The 25,454-nt window shown below is 41.8% G+C and overlaps 2 protein-coding genes across 5 annotated transcripts in view; both read right to left on the reverse strand.

Moving 5' to 3' along the window:
* The window catches only part of TFCP2 (transcription factor CP2), a 79,060-nt gene that overhangs the window by 13,739 nt on the left and 39,867 nt on the right, over window positions 1-25,454 (reverse strand). For all 4 annotated transcript variants that reach the window (XM_054442855.2, XM_054442856.2, XM_063646959.1 and 1 more), the window contains 5 exons: window positions 11,102-11,253; window positions 10,163-10,239; window positions 8,807-8,912; window positions 3,399-3,505; window positions 1,642-1,794 (listed from right to left, as the gene is read on the reverse strand). In XM_054442855.2, coding sequence (XP_054298830.1) covers window positions 1,642-1,794; window positions 3,399-3,505; window positions 8,807-8,912; window positions 10,163-10,239; window positions 11,102-11,253 — 595 coding nt within the window. The remainder of the gene's footprint in view (window positions 1-1,641; window positions 1,795-3,398; window positions 3,506-8,806; window positions 8,913-10,162; window positions 10,240-11,101; window positions 11,254-25,454) is intronic.
* LOC129009849 (prohibitin 1-like) lies at window positions 15,081-17,875 on the reverse strand. The gene is given in 1 exon segment (XM_054443433.2): window positions 15,081-17,875. A coding segment is annotated over 1 exon segment (720 nt). The 5' UTR covers window positions 17,749-17,875; the 3' UTR covers window positions 15,081-17,028.

Consider the following 25,454-nt stretch of genomic DNA (forward strand, 5'->3'; position numbering starts at 1 on the left):
AAAATAGGAAATTTAAATGTTTATATTCGATGGAGTTGAAAAGAATCAGATCTATAGCTACTGACATGGAAAGATCTCTAAAGCACATAGTTCACTGAAAAAAATCAAGTCTCAAAACATTTCTTTTTCTTTTTTTTTTTTTTTGAGACAGAGTCTCACCCTGTCACCCAGGCTGGAATGCAGTGGCGTGATCTCGGCTCACTGCAACCTCCGCCTCCAGGGTTCAAATGATTCTCCTGACTCAGCCTCCTCAGTAGCTGGGACTACAGGCGCCCGCCACCACACCCAGCTAATTTTTTATCTTTAGTAGAGACGGGGTTTCACCATTTTGGTCAGGCTGGTCTTGAACTCCTGACCTTGTGATCCGCCCACCTCAGCCTCCCAAAGTGCTGGGATTACAGGCATGAGCCACCGTGCCTAGCCTCAAAACATTTCAAATAGTATAATCCCATTTATGTGTCAAAGAAAATATGTATATAGCTATGTATGTGTATAAAAGCATAGAAAGGAACTAGAAGAGCTGGGCGCAGTGGCTCATGCCTGTAATCCCAGCACTTTGGGAGGCCGAGGCAGGCACATTGCCTGAGGTCAGGAGTTCGAGACCAGCCTGGCCAACATGGCGAAACCCTGTCTCTACTAAAAATACAAAAAATTAGCTGGGCATGGTGGTGTGTGCCTGTAGTCCTAGGTACTGGGGAGGCTGAGGCATGAGAACAGCTTGAACCTAGGAGACGGAGGTTGCAGTGAGCTGGGACTGCACCACCGCATTCCAGCCTGGGTGACAGAGTGAAACTCCGACTCAAAAAAAAAAAGAAGAGGGAACTAGAAGAACACATACGAAATTATGAAATTATGACAGTGGTTTCCTCTGGGAAGAGGTTGTGGAGGGGGTCAGTGTAAGAGTAGTAAAGGGAGATTTTCAGTGTTGCTCTGAATACTTCTGTATTACTCAATCTCTTACAATGAGAACATATTTACTCATGTGATAAAAATAAACAGGACCCTGGCTGGGGCACAGTGGCTCACACCTATAATCCCAGTACTTTGGGAGGCCAAGGAGGGCAGATAACTTAAGCCCGGGAGTTCAAGGCCAGCCTGGGCAACATGGCAAGACCCCCTCTCTACAAAAAATACAAAAATTAGCCCGGTGTGGTGGCACATGCCTGTAGTCCCACTTACTGGGGAAGCTGAGGCAGGAAGATCGATTGAGCCCAGGAGGTTGAACTATGATTGCGCCACTGCACTCCAGCCTGGGTGACAAAATAAGACCCAGTCTCAAAAATAAATAAATAAATAAGACCAAATAAGAAAAGATCAAGTATGAAAATAACCAAAGCTAGTCAATTTTTGTGAGCTTTACAAGAGCTTGTAACTTCAATAGGCTTTAAGAGCTTTCAATGAGAATCCATGTTCTTGCCTCTAGCCCTCTTTTCCAAGTTCCTATTATCCTATGACCATGTAAATTTCTTTACCAGGCATCTTGGTAATTATTTCAATGACTCTAGCTTAGACTTTTTTTTTTTTTTTTTTGTGAGTTTTCAAAAAAAAATAAGACAAGTTGATTTTCTGACTTGGTAACTAATGTTAAAATAGAATGATAAGGTAAAAGAATCCAAGGGCCAGCACATTGCCCAGGAATACCTTGAAAACTTTGATCTGGCAGCTGGCCGAGTGTAAGTGCTCAGTATATTCCCCGTTTTCATTCTCCTTGAAGGTATCTATTTGTACTCGGAATGGCACCCCCTTTTCTCCACCATGTTTCCTCATAGTGAACTCTGTGCTAATACAGTGCACCTGAAAAGAATACAACAGCAAGGCTTCAGTACCGCTAGCTAGTCAAACCAGTTGGCAGTATTTTTTTTAGCAACTATTAACAGCAAAACCTTTACCAGGCATTATGAATACCTACAGAAAACATTTTTCCTCTTTTTGATCTTGAAGAACTTACAATCTGATAGAGGAAATAGAAAAATGCTTTACAAATGCAAACAAAAGTACAGATCTAATGCTAACAAAAGCTACTGTGAGGAACTAAATATATTAACTGCTTCAAAGAACACAGAGCTAGCAAAAGAGAAATGATTTATGTTAGTTAAAGTTTCCTCAATTTTAAGGAAGACTGTAGAAAGAGGAGTCACTACCCAGTCTGGGAACATAGTAAATATGAAAGTTCACAGCAATAGTGGAGAAAAAGGTTTGCTTGGCTACTGCATAAAGTCTAAGATCAGTGAATTTTTTTTTTTTTTTTTTTTTTGAGACTAAGTTTCGCTCTTGTCACCCAGGCTGGAATGCAATGGCACAATCTCGGCTCACCGCAACCTCCACCTCCCCGGTTCAAGCAATTCTCCTGCCTCAGCCTCCCAAATAGCTGGGATTACAGGCACACACCACCACGCCCTGCTAATTTTTGCATTTTTAGTAGAGACAGGTTTTCGCCATGTTGGCCAGGCTGGTCTCGAACTCCTGACCTCAGGTGATCTGCCTGCCTCGGCCTCCCAAAGTGCTGGGATTACAGGTGTGAGCCATGGCACCCAGCCTGGTGAATCTTAATAGAAGAACCTTGTCTGATTGACTACTCCACAAGATTATAGCTGAAAGTCTTAAAATCATATATATAAAGTGTTTACTTAACATAGTGACTATCTCATGTGAAGTACTCAGTAAACTAGTGGTTATTATAATTACTACAAATAAGGATTTTCAAGGACTCTACCCAAAGAACATAATCAGATACGCAAATCAAATTTTAAGTATAAAGATGTTCAAAATAACATCACAGATAATAGTAAAAAATCAGGCCAATCAAGGCCGGGCATGGTGGCTCACACCTATAATCCCAGCACTTTGGGAGGCCAAGGTGGGCGGATCACCTGAGGTCAGGAGTTCAAGACCAGCCTGGCTAGCATGGCAAAACCCCACCTCTACCAAAAATACAAAAATTAGCCAGGAATGGTAACATGCGCCTCTAGTCCCAGCTACTGGTGAGGCTGAGGCAAAAGAATCGCTTTAACTGGGAGGCGGAGGTTGTAGCGAGCCGAGATTGCACCACTGCACTCCAGATTGGGAGACAAAGCCGAGACCCTGTCCCCCCAAAAAAAAAAAAATTATGCCAATCTAACTGCCAAATAATTGTTATGTAAATTATGGTACAACCAAGGAATGAAATATTATGCAGCCATTACCAAGCAATTTTGGGAGACACAAATAAATAAACTGGGGTATTAGAAGAGCAATTCAGAAACTCCTCAATGCTCTCAGGCACAAGTTAAAGAGCCTGGGCTTGACAGTCAGGCTAGAACCCTGTAAAGATTTCAAAGTTAACATGTTTTATCCTTTAAGAAATAAACTGGTAGTAAGAGATGCTCTTCAAAACTGGAACCCTATCTGCAACGCCTTACCTGAATAAACACAGATGTCCTCTTTGCAGGGTCCCACAGGAACTCCACTGTATTCAGTTGAGTTGGATTAGCCCTAGGATCGATTATACCCACAGACATTGGGATATCTGAGAAACAAAATGGTGATCATTGAACAATTCTGAGGGCTACTCAGTTTTAAATAAGAAAGCATTGATTCTTATATTACTCAGTGTAGCTACCAAGATTTTTGTGTACCACATCCTAAATTTCTTTGTTTTGTTGTTGTTGTTGTTGTTGTTGTTTTTTATGGAGTCTTGTTCTGTTGCCCAAGCTGGAGTGTAGTGGTAACAGGTCTGGAGTGCAGTGGCACCATCTCAGCTCACTGCAACCTCCGCCTCCTGGGTTCAAGCGATCCTCCTGCCTCTGCCTCCTGAGTAGCTGGGATTACAGGCCCGTGCCACCACGCCCAGCTAATTTTTTTTGTATCTTTAGTAGAGATGGGGTTTCACCATGTTGGCCATGCTGCTCTCAAACTCCTGACCTCAGGTTATCCACCCACCTTGGCCTCCTAAAGTGCTGGGATTACAGGCTTGAGCCACTATGCCCAGCCCACACCTTAAATTTCTTTTTTGTCAATGAAAATATTTGATTAGAGTAAAATTGACTTAAGTACTTTGCTTCTGAGCACGCTTTTTCCTCTTTAAAAAGTTTTTAAAATACAGCAATTAAAAAAATTATTTGGCCAGGCACGGTGGCTCACACCTGTAATCCCAGCACTTTGGGAGCCCAAGGCAGGCGGATCACGATGTCAGGAGTTTGAGACCAGCCTGACAGATGAAACCTCATCTCTACTAAAAATACAAAAATAGCCGGCCGTGGTGGCACACGCCTGTAATCCCAGCTACTCAGGAGGCTGAAGCAGGAGAATTGCTTGAACCTGGGAGGTGGAGGTTGCAGTGAGCCAAGATCGAGCCACTGCATTCCAGCCTGGGTGACAAAGCAAGACTTCATCTCAAAAAAAAAAAAAAAAAAAAAATTTTTAGGCCAGGTGTCGTGGCTTACACCTGTTATCCCAGCACTTTGGGAGGCCAAGGTGGGTGGATCACCTGAAGTCAAGAGTTCAAGACCAGACTGGCCAACATGGTGAAACCCCGTCTCTACTAAAAAATACAAAAATTAGCCAGGCATGGTAGTGGGCATCTGTAATCCCAGTTACTTGAGAGGCTGAGGCAGAGAGAACTGCTTGAACCAGGAAGGCGGAGGTTGCAGTGAGCCAATATTGCACCATTGCACTCTAGCCTGGGTGACAGAGCAAGACTGTCTCAAAAAACAAAAAAATCATTTTTAAATTGACAAATAATAATTGTACATATTCATGGGCTATATAGTGATGTTTCAATACATACAATGCATAGTGATCAGATCAGGGTAATCAGCATATTCATTGTCTCAAACATCTGTCATTACTTTGTGTTGGGAATGTTCAGTATCGTCCTTCTAGCTTAAAATATGGCAATTTAAAGGCAGTTTCCTTTTAATTTGCTAAAATCCTATTTAAGGTGGATTAAGTCTACACTATCATGAAAACTGTAATTTATAATCTACTTCAACTACAGTTTTAAAATTAGTTTCATTGCCAAAAGCATATTAAGAGGACTGCTATTGAAGGGGTGCAGCAGAGTGTCTATATGAAGGTAGAAAGCATTATATCATGAATGGAAGTGGGAAAATTTTAACATAAAGATTCACGCAGGCCAAGCGTGGTGGCTCACGCCTGCAATCCCAGTACTTTGGGAGGCCAAGGCAGGTGGATCATTTGAGGTCAGGAGTTCGAGACCAGCCTGGCCAACATGGTGAAAACTTGTCTCTACTAAAAATATAAAAATTAGCTGGGCGTGGTGGCGGATGCCTATAATCCCAGCTACTCAGGAGTCTGAGGCACGAGAATGGCTTGAACCCGGGAGACAGAGGTTGCAGTGAGCCGAGATCATGCCATTGCACTCCAGCCTGGACGACAGAGCGAGACTCTGTCTCAAAAAAAAAAAAAAAAAGATGGTTGATGCTGACTTACCAAGTCATCAAATAATCCTATAACAGAGTGACAAATCTTTACTTAAAAGGGAAGCAAGAATTAACGGGTTTGAGTAGAACCTTTCTTTCCATTCCACACAGCAGATATTCAAATAGCATTCCCTGAATTCTCCTATAAATGATCAAACTGGGGAGTTAAGGCCAGGTAATATGTATTATCAGAACTGTGGTATAACTATACTACTGTTTTGGTATCAATGATTCAAACAATAAAGCATCAAGTGGGTCCCACTCCACAATATTTTTTGTGTTAGATTCATCTTAAGGTCAATTTATCATACAGATATCAGGATCACTGCATGAGAACCAATGTTTTCTCAGGTAAAATTAGTAGCAGTTAAATTTTTTTTAACAACTATGTTTACCAAAAGGAAATTTTAACCAATTAGAAATCAGAGATGCAGATACCAGGAAAAGTGACTGCATGTGTATTTGTGAAGATCTTTCCTTTATACCCTATGACTTAGGAAAAACAAATTCTACTCTGTGTAGCAACGTGGGAAGACACAACTTAACTGCAAACCAAGCGACATAGCTTCTAATACCAGAACTCCCACTTTAGTGCCTGGTTCTCAGCCACTAGTAAAATGAAGGAACTTTCAGCATGCTGGGGAAAAAAGTCTGCTCCTCTTCACAAACACAAAACAAAATATCAGATCCTGAGCAGCCAAAACAATGGTGAAAAAGAACAAAGTTGGAGGTCTCATGCTTCACAACTTCCAAACTGACTATAAAGCTACACTTAGCAAAATAGTGAGGTATAGGCATAAAGACAGACATTTAAACAAATGGAATAGAGAGCCTACAAATAAGTATTCAAATATACGGTCAAATGAGTTTTGACAAGGGTGCAAGACCATTCAGTGGGGGAAAGAACACTCTTTTCAACAAACGGTGTGGAGAAAACTGGGTATCCACATGCAAAAGAATGAAGTTGGGCCCTTACCTTGTACCATATACAAACATGAACTCAAAATGGACCTATGACCTGAATATAAGACCTAAAACTATAAAACTCTTAGGAGAAAACATATGGGAAAAGCTTCTTGGCACTGAATTTGGCAATGATTTCTTGGATGTGGCACCAAAAGCATAGGCAATTAAAAAAAATTAGATAAATTGGACCACCTCAATGTAAAACTTTAGTGCATCAAAGGATAGTATCAACATAGTAAAAAAGCAACCCACAGAATAACAGAAAATATTTGCATGTGTTGATATATCTGCTATGGGGTTAATATCCAGAATATTTAAAAAATTCCTTCAACTCAATAACAAAAAAACAAAACAATCCAATTCGATAATGGGTAAAAGACTTGAATAGACATTTCTCCACAGAAAATATATAAATGACAGGCCAGGAGCCCTGGCTCACACCTGTAATCCCAGCGCTTTGGGAGGCCAAGGCGGGTGGATCACCTGAGGTCAGGAGTTCAAGACCAGCCTGGCCAACGTGGCGAAACACCGTCTCTACTAAAACACAAAAATCAGCTGGGTGTGGTGGCGGGCATCTGTAATCCCAGCTACTCGGGAGGCTGAGGCAGGAAAATCGCTTGAACCCGGGAGGTGGAAGTTGTAGTAAGCCAAGATCGTGCCACTGCACTCCAGCCTGGGCGACAGAGGGAGACTCCATCTCAAAACTAACTAAATAAATAAATAAAAATAAATAAAGAAAGAAAATATATAAATGGCCAATAAGCACATACAAAGATGCTTGACATCACTAATCACCAGGGAAATGCAAATCAAAACCACAATGAGACACTACTTCACAACCATCAGGATGGATATTATCAAAAAATAGAAAGCAACAGGCCAGGTGCGGTGGCTCACGCTTGTAATCCCAGCACTTTGGGAGGCTGAGGCGGGCAGATCAAGAGGTCAAGAGATTGAGACTACCCTGGCCAACATGGTGAAACCCCGTCTCTACCAAAAATACAAAAATTAGCTGGGTGTGGTGGTGCATGCCTGTAATCCCAGCTACTCGGAGGCTGAGGCAGGAGAATCACTTGAACCTGGGGGGCAGAGGTTGTGGTGAGTTGATATCACGCCATTGTACTCCAGCCTGGGCAACAAGAGCGAAACTCCGTCTCAGGAAAAAAAAAAAAAAAAGGAAAGCAACAAGTGTTGGCAAGGATTGGAGAAATTGGAACCTTTTTTTTTTTTTTCTTTGAGACAGAGTCTCGCTCTGTCACCCAGGCTGGAGTGCAGTGGCGTGGTCTTGGCTCACTGCAAGCTCCGCCTCCCGGGTTCACACCATTCTCCTGCCTCAGCCTCCCGGGTAGCTGGGACTACAGGCGCCCGCCACCACGCCTGGCTAATTTTTTTGTATTTTTAGTGGAGACGGGGTTTTACCGTGTTAGCCAGGATGGTCTCGATTTCCTGACCTCATGTTCTGCCCGCCTTGGCCTCCCAAAGTTTTGGGATTACAGGCGTGAGCCATCGCGCCCAGCCGAAGTTGGAACCTTTGAGTACTGCTGGTAGAAATGTAAAATGTGTAGTCACTGTGGAAAACAATATAGTGGTTTCTAAAAAAAATTTAAAATTTAAGATAGAGTTACCATAGGACCCAGCAATTCCATTTCTGGATATGTATCCAAAAGAATTAAAAGCAGAGACTCAAACACATATTTGTACATCCATGTTCACAGCAGCGTTATTCACAATAGCCAAGAAATTGAATCAAATTAAGTGCTTATCATGGGATGAATGGATAAACAAAGTGTGCTATATACACACAATGGAATATTATTCAGCCTTACATGGGAAGGAAATGCTAATGTATGCTACACCATGAACCTTGAAAACATTATGCTAAGTGAAAAATGCCAGTCACAAAAGGATGAATACTGTATGATTTCATTTATGCAGTACTTAGTAGTCCAATTCATAGAGACAGAAAGGAGAATAGTGGTTACCAGGGGCTGTGAAGAAGAGAGAATGGGGAGTTGTTGTTTAACAGGTACAGACTTCCAGTTTTGCAGATGAGAAAAGTTCTGGAGATGGATAATAGTGATGGTTACACAATAATGTGAATGTACTTAATGTTACTGAACTATTCACTTAAAAATGGTTAAAATGATAACTTTTATGTAATGTATATCTTACCACAACTTAAAAAACAACAAAATCACCCTGTAGTTGCTATGGAACTAAAGTGTTTACACTTCCAACTTCAATTTTGATATCATTTTAACTTGTATTACTTAAAATTTTTTATGCTTAGTAAATAATTTCAAGGTTTATACTAATTGAGCCTCTCAAGCATATGAATCAAGGTAAATGTCAAATAAAGAAAACCAACTCTGGGTCCATAGCTGAAGGCATTTCCTAGGCAATAGATTCTCTTAACTCACCTATGTCAAGAATTCTGTCTCCGGGTCGGTTCCACCTCCAGCCCTCTAGCTGCTGATGCTCAGTGTACTGAAGCCTTCTGTCATGGAACACCACACGGAATATACTCTAAAAGGATACAACAAGATCAGATGATAACAAGACCTCTTGATAATCAGTGCTGACAAAGAAAAACTAGCAGGACTCACTGCCAGTTGGTTTCTAAACACAATCTAAAATTATTTTTCTTAAGATCTGTTTCACTCTAAAACCCATACCATACTAAGTGCTATTTCAGGGTAAAATTTTATAATTTCTCAGATATAATCTTTTATTTTTTTTTGAAACAGATTTCGCTCTTGTTGCCCAGGCCGGAGTGCAATGGTGTGATCTCGGCTCACCGCAACCTCCGCCTCCCGGGTTCAAGGAATTCTCCTGCCTCAGTCTCCTGAGTAGCTGGGATTACAGGCATGTGCTACCATGCCTGACTAATTTTGTATTTTTTGTACAGACAGGGTTTCTCCATGTTGGTCAGGCTGGTCTCAAACTCCCAACCTCAGGCGATCCGCCCGCCTCAGCCTCTCAAAGTGCTGGGACTATAGGCGTGAGCCATCGCGCCCAGCCAATTTCTCAGATAGAATCTTTATAGTTAACTGGTACTACATTTAAAACTTGGCTTAAACTTCAGTCCGATGGTAACTAGGAATAAAGTACTCCTGTCTGAAGCATTTCTGCATGCCTCTTCTGTTATACCACGAGCCTATCTGGCTTCGCTCTTCAGATGTAGATGAAAAACTCACCAAGTCCCCCGCTTGCTAACCCACCATACAACCTGTAAACACTGAGGGTAGGTAAAGCCTGTTTCTATCAACTTTCCTTTTGTTACCCTTACTTTGTAGAAGTGCCTATTAATTCCTCCCACCACCTTTTGACAAAACTCCTCTGTTTCAATTGTGCTGTGAATTATCAAAATCCTAACTGTTAATCTAGACTAAGAGAACTGCTCTTCATCAAAGTAGCTTCTGTTTTCCTCGCTATAAGACTAAGTATCAAAAAAGACACTGAGGCTTCTCTAAAGATCTCAAGGAGGTTACTTTACTCCACCCGAAAGAACTTCACTGAGCCAGGGGTGATCACCCTGGACAGGGAGTGGTAAGCGTTCTATTTCTATAGCTCTGAAAAATTCATGTGAATACTGGGGCTTACTCTGACCCCAAAGAAATAACACATCAGCTTACTACTCTGCCAACAAATTACTGCAGGCAAGAGATACCAGTAAGCCACTGGAAGCAAAAGAACATTAACAACAACAACAAAATTTAAAATCCCAAAAGGATTAGTAAACAATATTGTACAGAAGAATGATTTATTCGTTTTACCTTCACCAATTTGCCATTAATTTCTGGAAGTTCTCCAAGTTTCCTATTGTCTAGCATTCGAATTTCATAAGACTGTCCTAGAAGAAAAAGTAATTACATATTATATTCACCATAAATTAACTTTGCTAGATTCGGAAAGAATAAAATTCAGTTGGTTGAATATACAACAGTATAATAATATTATTAATATTAGTAACAACAACCAGGAGCCTTTACTAGATGCTCAGCACTGTGCTAAGTATTGTCACACATTATCTCATTTAACCGATATACCTTTCTAAGGTATTATCAATCCCATTTTACAGACAAAGAAATTGAAACTTAAAAGAGTTTTAGCCACTTGTCCAAGGCCACACAATTGGTAAATAATAGAGCCAGGTAGAGTAATACTTCTCAGACAGTAACCAATGGGAGTGTCCAGGGAACATGATTAGGAAGAGGAAGCTGGACACTAAAAATGGACAGCTAAACAAAAGAAGCTACTAACAGATATCAAGTATGACATTAGAACTCAAATCTCTGAAGTAGGACTTCTAGTTTGATAGGCCACACTAGAAAGATCTAAGTTTTTACATATAAGTGTACCTAATAAAACATCATAAATGGCCGGGCACGGTGGCTCACGCCTGTAATCCCAGCACTTTGGGAGGCTGAGGCAGGTGGATCATGAGGTCAGGAGATCAAGATCATCCTGGCTAACATGGTGAAACCCTGTCTCTACTAAAAATACAAAAAAATTAGCCGGGTGTGGTGGTGGGTGCCTGTGGTCCCAGCTACTCGGGAGGCTGAGGCAGGAGAATGGTGTGAACCCGGGAGGCGGAGCTTGCAGTGAGCCAAGATGGCACCACTACACTCCAGCCTGGGCGACGCTGTCTCAAAAAAAAAAATCATAAATACAGTAGGCCAGCAATAGTACTAATGAATGAGGAAGCATCTAACCTTGATTGAGATACGTTAGGGTTTCATCATGGAGTTTCACTGCTGGAGAGGTAGCAGCACAAAGCACATATTGAAAAGGCAGGATTTTATTCTCATTATCAGGAGGCAAACTCGACTCTTCTTGCTTAAAAATGGGCAATGCGAGGACATCACTAAAATAAAACAAATGACTCACATTAATACCTGGCAATGGTGCAGAGGCAGGTTTATTGCTGAATAATTTAACTGCAATGCTTTGGAAAGCCATAAACATTACTCACCTTGGTGGAGTTACATCCCAACAATTCCATTTAGATTACCTGCTGTGATATCCCCCTGACCACAATAGTGTGGGTGATGAGAGATATTCACTGCTAAAACCACTAAGTGTTAAAGAGAATGTTTCTAGGAATCATAGACAGGGGTTCCCAAAAGGACTCTGGAAATTATAAACAGAGTTCTAAAATGTATAAATCTAGGACACTCAGTAATGTCTTCATTCTCAGAAAGGCAACAACTATACTATCTATATAACCATATCAGCTGATTTACTATAAGGACTAAAATAACTTCTACAATTCCTTAGAAGCCACATGAAAAGGACAAATCAATAACAAGTATATATTTCAAGGTCATCTTACATTCTGTGGAATAACAACTAATATTGAGATGTTCCTACAAGCCATTTCCTCTAAGAAAAAGCTTTTTGTATCATTCAGTTTATCTAAACTTGCAAACCAAAGACACATACCCATCCTTTGTCAGTGGGAATATAAAACCACACTCTCATCCTTTTGTCAGTAGCAATGTACAATGACATAAAACACTTTAGGAAAAGGTTTGGCAGTTTTTTATAAAATTAAACATGCAGCCAGGCACAGTGGCTCACGCCTGTAATCCCAGCAATTTGGGAGGCCAAGGCGGGCAGATCACCTGAGGTCTGGAGGTGGAAACCCGCCTGACCAACATGGCAAAACCCTGTCTCTACTAAAAACACAAAATTAGCTGGGAGTGGTGGCGCATGCCTGTAATCCCAGCTACTCGAGAGGCTGAGGAAGGAGAATTGCTTGAACCTGGGAGGTGGAGGTTGCAGTGAGCTGAGATGGTGCCATTGCACTCCAGCCTGGGCAACAAAAGCGAAACTCCGTCTCAAAAAAAAAAATTAATTAAAAAAATTAAATTAAATTAACCATGCATCTATTGACCCAGCAATTCCACTCACTGGTACTTATCCAAGAAAAATGAAAACGTAAGTCCACCCAAGACTTGTTATAAATGTTCACAGCATAAAAGCAAAAACTAGGCCAGGTGTTCGCGCCTGTAATCCCAGTACTTCGGGAGGCCAAGGCGGGTGGATCACCTGAGGTCAGGAGTTTGAGACCAGCCTGGCCAACAGGGTGAAACCCCGTCTCTACCAAAAATACAAAAATTAGCTGGGTGTGGTGGCACATGCCTGTGGTCCCAGATACTTGGGAGGCTGAGGCAGGAGAATCACTTGACCTCAGGAGGCAGAGGTGCAGTGAGCTGAGATCGCGGCACTGCACTCCAGCCTGGGCAACAAAGCAAGACTCTGTCTCAAAAACAACAACAACAACAACAAAAAAAAACTGGAAAGAACCTAAATGTTCATGAGTAAGAGAACGGATGTACAAACCATGGTATATCCATACAATGGACTACTTAGTGAAACAAAGGAATGCAACACGGATGAATCTCACAGATATAATGCTCGACAAAAAAAGCTGGACACAAAGAATGCGTAATGCATGGTTCTGTCTATATGACAGTCTAAAACAGGCAGAGCCATAGAGAACAATGGTTTCCTGGTGGGGCAGGGGATGACTTGGAAGGTATATAAGGGAACTTTGTAGGGAGATAAAAATGTATTATACTATGATAGGTCTGCTACACAGTTGTAACTGTAACAGCTTATTTTTGCATCTCATTGTATATGAATTTTACCTTAAAAAAATTATTGAGTAGAGGATGGGGAATAGGTAGAAGTAAAAATAATAAAACAGGGCTAGGTGTGGTGGCTCATGGCTGTAATTCCAGCACTTTGGGAGGCCAAGGCAGGTGGATCACTTGAGGCCAGGAGTTCAAGACCAGCCTGGCCAACATGGTGAAACCCCATCTCTACTATTAATAAAAATACAAAAATTAGATGGGTGTGGAGACACACATCTGTAATCCCTGCTATGTCGGAGGCTGAGGCACGAGAATCGCTTGAGCCAAGATTGTGCCACTGCACTCCAGCCTGGGCGACATAGCGAGATTGTGTCTCCAAAAAAAAAGGTAAAAAGAGTAGTAACATGTTAAAGCAAGGTGATGATGAGTACAAGAGGGTTCATCATATTATACTGTTTACTTTGTATATGTTTGAAATTTTCCACAGTAAAGTTTTTTTAAAATAAGAAAAAATATACATAGGCCACAGAGTACTTCTGGGTACAAAAGAAAAGGAAGAGGGTACATGAAATAAAAGAAACAATTAAGATTCCCTTGGCTAGGCACGGTATGGCTCATGCCTGTAATCCCAGCACTTTGGGAGGCCAAGGGGGGCAGATCACTTGAGGTCAGGAGTTTGAGACCAGCCTGGCTAGCATAGTAAAACCCCGTCTCCACTACAAGCACAAAAATTAGCCGGGCGCGTTGGTGCACGCCTAGTCCCAGCTACTTGGGAGGCTGAGGCAGGAGAATTGCTTGAACCTGGGAGGTGGAGGTTGCAGTGAGCCGAGATCGTACCACTGCACTGAAGCCCGGGAGACAGAGCGAGACTCCATCTCAAAAGAAAAAAAATATTCCCCCAAAAGATGAGAAGTCAGGAATCCAATGATTTTTTTTTTTTTTTTTTTAGACAGTCTCGCTCTGTCTCCCAGGCTTGAGTGCAGTGGCACGATCTCGGCTCACTGCAACCTCCACCTCCCGGGTTCAAGTGATTCTCCTGCCTCAGACTCCCAAGTAGCTGGGACTACAGGCGCACGCCACCACACCCGGCAAACTTTTTTATTTTTAGTAGAGATGAGGTTTCACCATGTTGACCCGGCTGGTCTCAAACTCCTGACCTCAAGTGATCTGCCCGCCTCAGCCTCCCAAAGTGCTGTGATTATAGGCATGAGCCACCACACCCAGCCCAGTGATTCTTGTTAACATTCCCCATGTTCAAAATGGAATACATTGAAATCTTTACCTATAATTTAAATAGTAAGCTTCTAAAGAGACAAAAATGCTTTTTTTTTTTTTAACCATTCACAGATGAAAAAGCAATTCTTTATATGTACCTATATCCCTCACCTATATACACATTTTCCCCAACACATCAGATTACAGGGTCACTACCTTCAGGCAAAGACACTATTGACAGAAAGTTGACTACACTCTTGTGAATTTTACAGACAATATTATAAATTGTTACTGGACAATAAAACAAGTAGCAAATGTTCTGATTATTGACTTCACACACAGGTATAATAAAAATTTACTGGCATGAACACTAAAAAACGGAGGGGTGGAAGAGAAGAAAATTTTTCTTTCTGTTGATGTCTGAATAACAATGTTATTATTTGAATCCAGAAAGACTAGATGCAAACCAGTTTTCATGAAACAGTTTTATTTTTTTTCTTTTCTTTTTTTTTTTTTTGAGACAGAGTCTCCCTCTGTCACCCAGGCTGGAGTGCAGTGACACCATCTCGGCTCACTGCAACCTCTGCCTCCTGGGTTCAAGTGATTCTCCTGCCTCAGCTTCCCGGGTAGCTGGGATTACAGGCACCTGCTACCACGCTCAGCTAATTTTTATATATTTAGTAGAGACAGGGTTTCACCATGTTGGCCATGCTGGTCTCGAACTCCTGACCTCAGGTAATCTGCCCACCTCGGCCTCCCAAAGTGCTGGGATTACAGGTGTGAGCCACCATACCCGGCCTATGAAACAATTTTCTAATCGTTAAAAAATATTTCAAAGGCCAGAAACACAAAAGGCACTTTCTTTTGCTTAGGCTTTGCTCATATGAGTTAAGAGTGGAGAATGTTGAGGGAATCCTTCTTCCTGTCCATATTAATTTTTTTCCACATGAAACATATTATTGTTCCCTTGAGACTATTTACAACTGTAGAAACAGAGTTTTCTAAAAAATTACTCTGTTCTAGTTCTTTTATTTGTCAAGATCAGGAAGTTACCAGTGCTCTCATAACAAAAAGTATAGAAAATAAAGTAAAACACCACAAAACTTAACACAGTGTTAGCATTTCTAAGCCTTTACTGCCTTATCATTCTCAAATACATCACATCTGATGATTCCTTAAAAGATTAGTAAAGATTACCAGATTTCAAGGCAAACAGAATTTTGAAACACAGCAACAGTTCAACCTTTATGAATGTAGCGTGGTTATTTTTTCTTCTCAAGTATCACTACCAACCAAGGTTAATAAACAGCAACCATTCCTAGTCTTCTCAGGATCATGTGGCACTACACCTAACCCATGACTAAGCAAAGGACTGTCATCTGGGGCTGGAATTTTAAAACTGATTCTCAAAGTTACCCCTAAAATTAACTCAAAACAGTACAGCCAAACCAAATACACAAGACTGTATTTCCTCATCAAAGAGTTTAAGATCTATAAACCCCAAACATATTTCAATTATTCATATTCTTGCTACACCGCATTTCTTTTAGTCTGCTGCGGGAGCAAAAGTATCATTCAGTTCCACATTCCTAGAGACAGAGGTTAAAGGTCACTGTAAATATAATTCTAGGCCCCTATTTATACCAAAACAAAAACAAGTGCATCCAGAAAGAAACAATTTTGGAAATACAAAAGTCTGCTCTTCCTCAGAGGTGAGTTTAGAAAAGGAAAACCCAAGCCCATTCTGGTAGATTCTAAGTAGTTGCTGCCAATGTATAATTTAACATTTTATTATATTTTCTAATTGCTTTATGCATTTAATTCATTATTTTTATTTTTATTTTTTGTAGAAATGGAGGTCTTGCTATGTTGCCCAGAGTGGTCTCAAACTCCAAGCCTCAAGTAATCCTCCCACCTCTTCTCCCAAAGTGTTGGGATCACAGGCATGAGCCACTGTGCCTAGATTAATTCATTTCAATGAACCACAAGCTATTTGAAAAGAAGACTTCTCTTTCCTGTTCTTAGCAAATATTCACTGATATGATGTATACTTTTGTTTTGTGAAATAAAAATTATAGGAGGCCACTAAACTCCTATACTAGGCCCCAACAAGGCAGACTAAAAATAAAAATGGAGTCATTCACCTTAAGGTCTACATCGCTAAGCCTAAACTAAGCTATGTTATCTTCTAAGAAATCAGGAGAGAGAGAACACCTAATTTCCCGAACAGGACAGTATAAATCTTCAAACAGCATGATAATGAAGTTCCCTCTGCTTTAATCCTCACACAAAAACAGTAGCCTGAAGTAACCTGATGTTAACCAACCAGCTACTTTTCTTTTTTTTTTCTTTTTTGAGGGAGTCTCACTCTGTCACCCAGGATGGGGTACAGTGGCGTGATCAAAGCTCACTGCTGCCTTCAATTCCTGGGTTCAAGGGATCCTCCAGCCTCAGCCTCCCAAGGAGCTGGGACTACAGGTGTGCACCACCATGTCTGGCTAATTCTTAAATTTTTTGTAGAGATGGGGTCTCATCACATTGCTCAGACTGGTCTTGAACTCCTGAGCTCAAGATCTTCTCTCTTAGCCTCCCAAAGTGCTAGAATTACAGGCATGAGCCACCTGGCCTAACAAATTGGTTATTTTTTTCTTTTCTTCTTTTTTTTTTTTTTTTTTAAGAGTTCTGAAGTGATTTTACTTTTATTTCCTTCACTTTAAGCCAATTATGAAATTTCAGTGATTTCTGGGGTGGGGGGGTAAGGCAGTGTTAAGAATCATTGGGGCTGTGGCTCAGTCAGCCTGCGGAGGTGCAGGCAGGGTAGGCCCTCATGGGGCAGCCGGAGGAGCGGACTGCCCCGCCGGCAGGTAGGTCATGTTCCGAGAGCGTGAGGGCTATTACGCAATGTCCTCCGTGGCTTCCAACTTGCACAGCTCGATCAGGCCGTCCCCCGAGGTGGCCAGTGAGTTGGCAATCAGCTCGGTTGCCTTGGAGTTGCCCTCAGCAGAGATCATGGCCGCCTTTTTCTGCTGCTCAGCCTTTTCCTTCACAAATCTGGCCCTCTCTGCTTCCTGCTGAGCCACCTGTTTGGCTTCCACTGCTTCTGTGAATTCCTTCCCAAAGGTCAGATATGTCAAGAACACGTCGTCCAGGATGAGCCCAAATGTGGCTGCTTGCTCTGTAAGGTCGTTGCTCACCTGCCTGGAGACCAGCTCTCTCTGAGTGATTACTTCTCCAGCATCAAAGCGAGCCACCACTGACTTGAGGATCTTGGTCATGATGTACGTCAGCACAGGCTCATCATAGTCCTCTCCGATGCTGGTGAAGATGTGAGGAAGCTGGCTAGCAACAGGCTGGAAGATGACGCGCAGTGTGATGTTGACATTCTGTAAATCTTTGCTACCAGTGATGACTGGTACATTACGTGGTGGAGAAAGGCAAAGATACCCATTTATTTCCTTCCTTCCTTCCTTCCTTCTTTCCTTCCTTCCTTCCCAGTGTGATGTTGACATTCTGTAAATCTTTGCTACCAGTGATGACCGGTACATTACGTGGTGGAGAAAGGCAAAGATAATTGGTTTCTGTACCCATGGGATGAGAAAGTGAGTCCCCTACCACAATGTCCTGTCATTTTTGTCCTGGAATCAGTCAAAGATGACAGCTCTGTGCCCAACATCCACATTATATATAAGGCAGAGTTCACAGGCCTCCTGCAACAGCTAAGGCCAAGCCAAACTTACCGTGGACTCAAACACTTTGGCTGCCACGTTTTCTTCTGTGGGACCCTCTCACACCTGCTTCCACTCTGACCTCCATATGAATCAATCAGTTATTTTTCTATTGTTCTGTCTCCCTCTCCCAGCCTTATAAGAAACTAAGTAACTATTGTTCTGTCTCCCTCTGGCAGCCTTATAAGAAACTAAGTAACTATTGTTCTGTCTCCCTCTCCCAGCCTTATAAGAAAAAGTAACTAATTGAAAAGTAACTAATATACTGTGTTCTTTGCTTTTGCTTTCTTTAGCCCTTCTGTCTAACCTCTTCTGCTCAGCTCACGGGAACGATTACTGTATTTTACAGAATAATGTCTTGCTCAATTCCAGAATCACAAAGAAAGCCAATTGAGATCTTTTAAATTTGCTGTAATTCTGTCCTTTGACAGGTTGTTTGCATTCACCAGAATACTCAGCACTATATACACTATGATCATTTTGGAATTTTTGATCTTACCCTATCTCTGGTCAAAATATAAAGATATAGAAATCACAGGCTGGGCGTGGTGGCTCATGCCTGTAATCCCAGCACTTTGGGAGGCTGAGGTGGGCGGATCATGAGGTCAGCAGATCAAGACCATCCTGGCCAACATGGTGAAACCCCGCCTCTACTAAAAATGCAAAAACTGGCCAGACACAGTGGCTCACGCCTGTAATCCCAGCACTTTGGGAGGCTGAGGCGTGTGGATCACGAGGTCAGGAGATCGAGACCATCCTGGCTAACATGGTGAAACCCCGTCTCTACTAAAAAAGACAACAAAAATTAGCCGGGCGTGGTGTTGGGTGCCTGTAGTCCCAGCTACTCGGGAAGCTGAGGCAGGAGAATGGCGTGAACCCGGGAGGCGGAGCTTGTACTGAGCCGAGATTGTGCTACTGCACTCCAGCCTGGGCGACAGAGCGAGACTCTGTCTCAAAAAAAAAAAAAAAAAAAAAAAAAGAAAGAAAAGATATAGAAATCATACCTGTTAAAAGGATAAGTTGAGTGTATGTTAAAAATGTACACCTCTAAATGGAAATCCACACCTGAGCATGGAGGCATAGCAGAAAGCAATTGAGTGAAAGTAAGAGGAACAGAAGCAATATCAGGAGTGATCTTTCTTAAATGTAACTAGGATTCCACAAAGAGCTGCTTCATGGTCCCCTGAGGTATAAATTACCCTTTTGAGAAAAGGCAGCCCTGAATGGTCTCTACTAATTCATAACTGTGGTTTAGCTTTCTTCCTTCAGGCCTACCACCTGTTCGAGATGCTCTGTTCTAGAAAGAGCCTAGAAAAGGGAGAAGGAGAGGGTTGAAGAGTGTTACCTTGAGTAAGAAAGGCAGTAGATAGCATCTAAGGAACTTAGAAACTAACTTGGGACAATAAGATGTCATGAACTTCAACTTTCCTATTTGTAACCCTCATTTAGCCTCCACTAAATGAGAATAAGGCATTTGAAACAAAAGCATGCTAACATCCCTATGTTAGCTACAGCATGAAAGGGCAACAGCTGAAGAGACTACACTCTACTCTGAGGCCAGCTTCAAAAGAAAAAAAATCTCCAGCAAACAATTGGCCATAACAACTTTAAGAAAATAGATTGATTTTCTGGGATTTGTGGGAAGGATGTAAGGTCAGATCAGGGAGAAGACCTGGCAAGAAGAGATGGCCCTGTGGTTTTACCATAAAGCCAGTGATGATAAAAGATTTCTGCTACTGAAAAATCTCATTCAACTAAAAAGCAGCATATATGATTTTTAAAATTTGCCTCGCTAATTATTCTATCATCCAGAAGGGAGAAAAAATGAGTAGAATTATAATTTGGAACCTAATCTGAATAAGAAGAAATTGATCAGAAAAGAAGTAGCGGATGCCTCAAAAGAAAACAACCAAGACAGATAGGCAGGCAGAAGGGCAAGGGGCACAGCCAGATGTAGCAACTAGACTCTGAAAACAGTCTTCAACCAAACCTAAGGCTGAGGTGCTAAAGATAGGACCTAAGTCTGAGGTGCTAAAAGGGAAGACAACAGGATTGAGGTTCTCAAAAATGAAATTCTGGCAATCTCACATTATTTAACATAGAGGGGGAAAAAAGAGGGGGCTTATCTAAAGAGACTAGCTGGAAAGCTCACCAATCAACTCAGAATTAGACAGACATACACAATATATATAAAAAGAAAGAAACTATTTTTAAAAATTGCACTGATGTGTCATCAAGAAGGAAACTGAAGCTGAAGCCCAGAATGTGCTGAGACTTGCAAAAAAGGTAAGGAAGGCACAGGCCCACTCTTTGATGTAAAAGGCATATTACTAATTAATATAAAGCAGAGACAGAACATCTCAATTCCTGTTTTTCTTCTATCTTTTCTGTCAAGAAAAATCATCTTGAAAGTAGAAAGAAAAGAAGAAATATTAGGAAAAGTGGATTAGTGACCAAGATAAATAAGGAGACTGTCAAAGGGTGCCTATCTCTCTAAATGAATAAAAAATTCCTGGATGAATTCTACACCAGAGAACTTGAAGAATCTGCAGATGAGACCCATGAGTGACACTTTGGAAACCCAGACAAATCTCATGATTCTAATAATCCCAAATATCACATTAGCTTTGTGTGTCTGCAGAAGCAATTTTATTTTATTTTCTTTTTTTTTTTTGAGACGGAGTTTCACTGTTGTCCAGGAGGGAGTGCAGTGGTGCGATCTCGGCTCACCGCAACCTCTGCCTCCTGGGTTCAAGCAATTCTCCTGCCTCAGCCTCCTGAGTAGCTGGGATTACATGTGCGCACCACCATGCCCAGCTAATTTTTGTATTTTAGTAGAGATGGGGTTTCACCATGTTGGCCAGGCTGGTCTCAAACTCCTGACCTCAAGTGATCCACCCAACTCAGCCTCCCAAAGTGCTGGAATTACAGGCGTGAGCTACCATGCCCAGCCTGCAGAAACAATTTTCAAAAAGAAGGGAGAATATATTCCCCGTACCTTATACCAGAGTTGATGTGACGTGTAGCACAAGCAAGACTGAAGAATAGGTTACTAAAAGAATAGTTCATTAAAAAAACTAGTATCAGGAACATCTAGAAACCATAACCAAACTCCATTTTCCTTTTTTTATATGGTTAGGCCAGCAAATGCTAGAGGCATAAATATAGTATCTGGATTTCAGCAAGGCATAAAATAAAGTCTCTCTTGATATCACTGTGCAAGGTGAAAAAATATGAATTTTTAAACTTAAAAGTTAAGTGGCTTCACAGACAACTATACAACTGTACCTAAAGATTGCAGATAAATCTGGAAGAAGGCTCAGTAGTATGCAACAGGGGCCCAGAGCAACCTGTCCTTTGTAACATTTTTTATAAATGACTTGGATGAGAATATGGAAAGGAGGACGATCAAATGTGCAAATGACAGGTATCTGGGATGGGAAAGTAAATACCCTGTATGACATAATCAACTTTTTAAGTAATTCTAAGTGGCTGGAACAGGAGGCTAAATCTAAGGGGATCATATTTAATAAGGATAAATATAAAGTCATAAGCTTAGAACAAAAAAATCAACAATAACAACAAAATGGCACAGGACAGTGAGAAACAACTAGGCTTTTAAAAAAGTCTATTTCAAAGAGACAAACAGTGTGTTACAGCTGCCAAAATCACTGATATCAGGTTTCATTAAAAACAAAGTCTGAATGAAGAAAATGTCATTCTCTATGCAAATCAGACTACATTTGAATATACTTAGTTCTGAGTGTACAAATTTGAGAGGACTTAAAAAATCTAAGGAGAGTCCAGGCCCGGTAGCTCATGCCTGTAATCCCAGCACTTTGGGAGGCTGAGGTGGGCGGATCACGAGGTCAGGAGTTCGAGACCAGCCTGGCCAACATGGTGAAACCCCATCTCTACTAAAAATACAAAAAATTAGCTGGTGATTGTGGCAGGCGCCTGTAATCCCAGCTACTCGGGAGGCCCAGGCAGGAGAATCTCTTGAACCCGGGAGGAGGAGGTTGCCGTGAGCCGAGATCGTGCCACTGCACTCCAGCTCAGGCGACAGTGAAAGACTCCATCTCAAAAAAAAAAAAATCTAAGGAGAGAGATAAGAGTAAGTGAGGTGACCTAAAGTCATGTCACATGTAGAGTAACTGAAGGGAAAGAGGATCGCTGAAGCAAAGAAGTCTTTTTAGTTCTGTTCTGTAAAGAGATTTAAATAGCTCAGGGTTGGATGAGTTGACCTCTTTAAAAGGGCCTCCCAATCAGTTCTATGATTTTAGTATTCTAAAAAGACTAAATGTTGTGAGACTGTTCGGGTATTAGAAGCTGCACTGCAAGGAAAATGGGCACTGGGAATCTTTTTGGCAGGATAAAAATGTTCTAAAACTGGGAAAAAAAAAAAAAAAAAAGCAGCAGCTTCATTGGGGCCAGGCACAGTGGCTCACACCTATAATCCCAGCAATTTGGGAGGCTGAGGCAGGAGGACTGCTTGAGACCAGTAGTTTGAGACCAGCATGGGTAAAAAATAAGACCCCATCTCTACAAAAAAAATTGTTAAATTAGCTGGGCATGGTTCTGTGCATCTGTAATCCCAGTTAATTGGGAGGCTGAGGTAGGAGGATTGCTTGAGCCTGAAGGTCACAGTGAGCCATGACTGTGCCACTGCACTCCAGCCTGGGCAACAGAATGAGACCCCATCACAAAAAACCTACAAACACAAAAATAACATTAAAAAAAGAAGCTGTTGGCCGGGCGCAGTGGCTCACACCTGTAATCCCAGGACTTTGGGAGAATGAGGCGGGTGGATCACCTGAGGTCAGGAGTTCAAGTCCAGCCTGGCCAACATGGTGAAACCCTGTCTCTACTAAAAATACAAAAATTAGCTGGGCATAGTGGTGTGCGTCTGTGATCTCAGCTACTCAGGAGGCTGAGGCAGGAGAATCGCTTGAACCTGGGAGGCAGAGGCTGCAGCGAGCCAAGATCATGCTACTACATTCCCGCCTGGGTGACAGAACAAGACTCCGTATCAAAAAAAAAGAAGCTGCATTGGACTGTGTTTAGGGATCCTATTTATTCTTAGAAAATGCTAACTGGCATATAGTGTCCTCTGATAGGAAATATCACCAGTTCACTGCTATTACAAAGTCCAAAGCATATTCTCCATCTGCTATAGAAGGCAGAGCCAAATGATAACTGTAAAAGCCTATATACTGGCTAAACTAACTGGCTAGAAATCTGTCTGTACTTAAAAAAAAAAAAACTGGCCAGGCACGATGGCTCACGCCTGTATTCCTAGTACTTTGGGAGGCCGAGGCAGGTGAATCACCTGAGGTCAGGAGTTTAAGACCAGCCTGGCCAACATGGCGAAACCCCATCTCTACTGAAAATATAAAAACTAGCTGGGCATGGTGGCAGGTGCCTGTAATCCCAGCTACTCGAGAGGCTGAGGCAGGAGAATCATTTGAACCCTGGGAGGCAGGGGTTGCAGTGAGCCGAGATCGCGCCGCTGCACTCCAGCCTGGGTGATAGAGTGAGACTCCATCTCAAAAAAAAAAAAAAATTATTTGTACATTTGTGTACTTGCCATGACAAAACAAGGACTAGACACAGGCTGGGCGCAGTGGCTCATGCCTGTAATCCCAGCACTTTGAGAGGCCGAGGCGGGCAGATCACGAGGTGAGGAGATCAAGACCATCCTGGTCAACACGGTGAAACCCCGTCTCTACTAAAAAAAAATACAAAAAATTAGCTGGGCATGGTGGCGGGCGCCTGTAGTCCCAGCTACTAGGGAGACTGAGGCAGGAGAATGGCGTGAACCCGGGAGGCGGAGCTTGCAGTGAGCTGAGATCGCGCCACTGCACTCCAGCCCGGGGGACAGAGCAAGACTCTGTTTCAAAAAAAAAAAAACAAGGACTAGACAAATTGACAAATTATAATAAAGGTATAGATAACATCTAAGGCATACTAAATCTTCTATATACCAAATGTAACAGGCCCATCGGTATAGTTTTTTTCTATCACAAACAATTCCTAAAAATGGTATTCTTGGTTGAAGTTAAGATATAAAAGGTTTTCAGTTCTCAGAGAATGTCTACATCTTATGAACATCTACTTGGCCAAAGATGAACTATGCTCTCAGTATAATGAATGATACTCTCAGATCTTCTAAACTGTCTATGAACAAGCTGAGTAAAGTATGTATTTTCTGAAATACCAATAACTCCCTTTAAAAATAATTTTTTTCACTCAAGGTGGCCTTGAATAACTCCTCTTTTGAAAAGAAAACTTTAGTCATTCAAAGATTTATTACCTACTAATACCAGCTACTATTCTAAGTTTGAAAAACCACACACTGATTTTTAAAAATAAAATTATTTTATTTTCCTTCTTTCCTCTCCTTTTTCTGTTCTTTTGGTCTTCAGTGTTTCAGCAGCAGTAAATAATTGGTATATCTTTTTAAGTTCTTACTACTTATTTAAACACAAAGTTTATGACATCATCTATTCTCTATTTTGTACTCACTTCTCCCTAACGAATTTACAACTAAGTTCTTTTTCATTTATGCCTAACTTTCAGCTAAAAACACTTGCTAGATAGTTCCTATCTAACTGTAATAGAACAAATGCTAAAATAGAGGAACAACTGGTTGTGGGGGAAATGAATATAAATGAAGCCTAAATAATCCAAATGTAGTCTTAAGTTTTAAACATCACAAAAACCACCCGAGATTTCATCACTAGGCTGCTAAATGTGCCTTTGGCAGCTAATCTCCAAAGATGGTCTCAGATGACCACAGTTCTTTGTATTCACACCCTTTCGCAGCACTCCTTCCACACTGGATCTGGGCTGGTAACTTGCTTTAACAACAAGAATGTGAAAGAATTAGCAGTGTGCAAGTTCTGGTTTAGGGATTAGTCTTTTTTTTTTTTTTTTTTTTTTTTAGACAGAGTCTCGCTTTATCACCCAGGCTAGAGTACAGTGGTGCCATCTCGGCCCACTGCAACCTCCATCTCCTGGGTTCAAGTGATTCTCCTGCTTCAGTCTCCCGAGTAGCTGGGATTACAGGCATGTACCACCATGTCCGGCTAATTTTTTGTATTTTTAGTAGAGATGGGGGTTTCACCATGCTGGCCAGGCTGGTCTCGAACTCCTGACCTCGTGATCCACCTGCCTCTGCCTCCCAAAGTGCTGGGATTACAGGCATGAGCCACCATGCCTGGCCGGGTCTAGTCTTTAAGAAGGATTGCTAGCTTTTACCTTTGCACTTTTGGGAACCCTGAACTGCTAGTAAGAAGTCTGGCTACTCTGTTGAAGCAACCACATGGAGTGGCTCAGTGGAGAGGGGGAGACCCTGAGGCTACATGGAAAGAGAGTGAGCTCCAGCCAACCCAGTGTCCCAGCAGAGCCCAGCATCAAACATGTAAGTGAGCCATCTTGAATGTCCCAGCCTAGGCCTCAGAATGACTGCAGCCTCAGCCTGCTGATACTACATGAAGGAGAACTGCACCGTCAATCCAGAGATT

This window comes from Pongo pygmaeus, chromosome 10 (assembly GCF_028885625.2).
Source record: "Pongo pygmaeus isolate AG05252 chromosome 10, NHGRI_mPonPyg2-v2.0_pri, whole genome shotgun sequence".
NCBI classification, from domain to species: domain Eukaryota; kingdom Metazoa; phylum Chordata; class Mammalia; order Primates; family Hominidae; genus Pongo; species Pongo pygmaeus.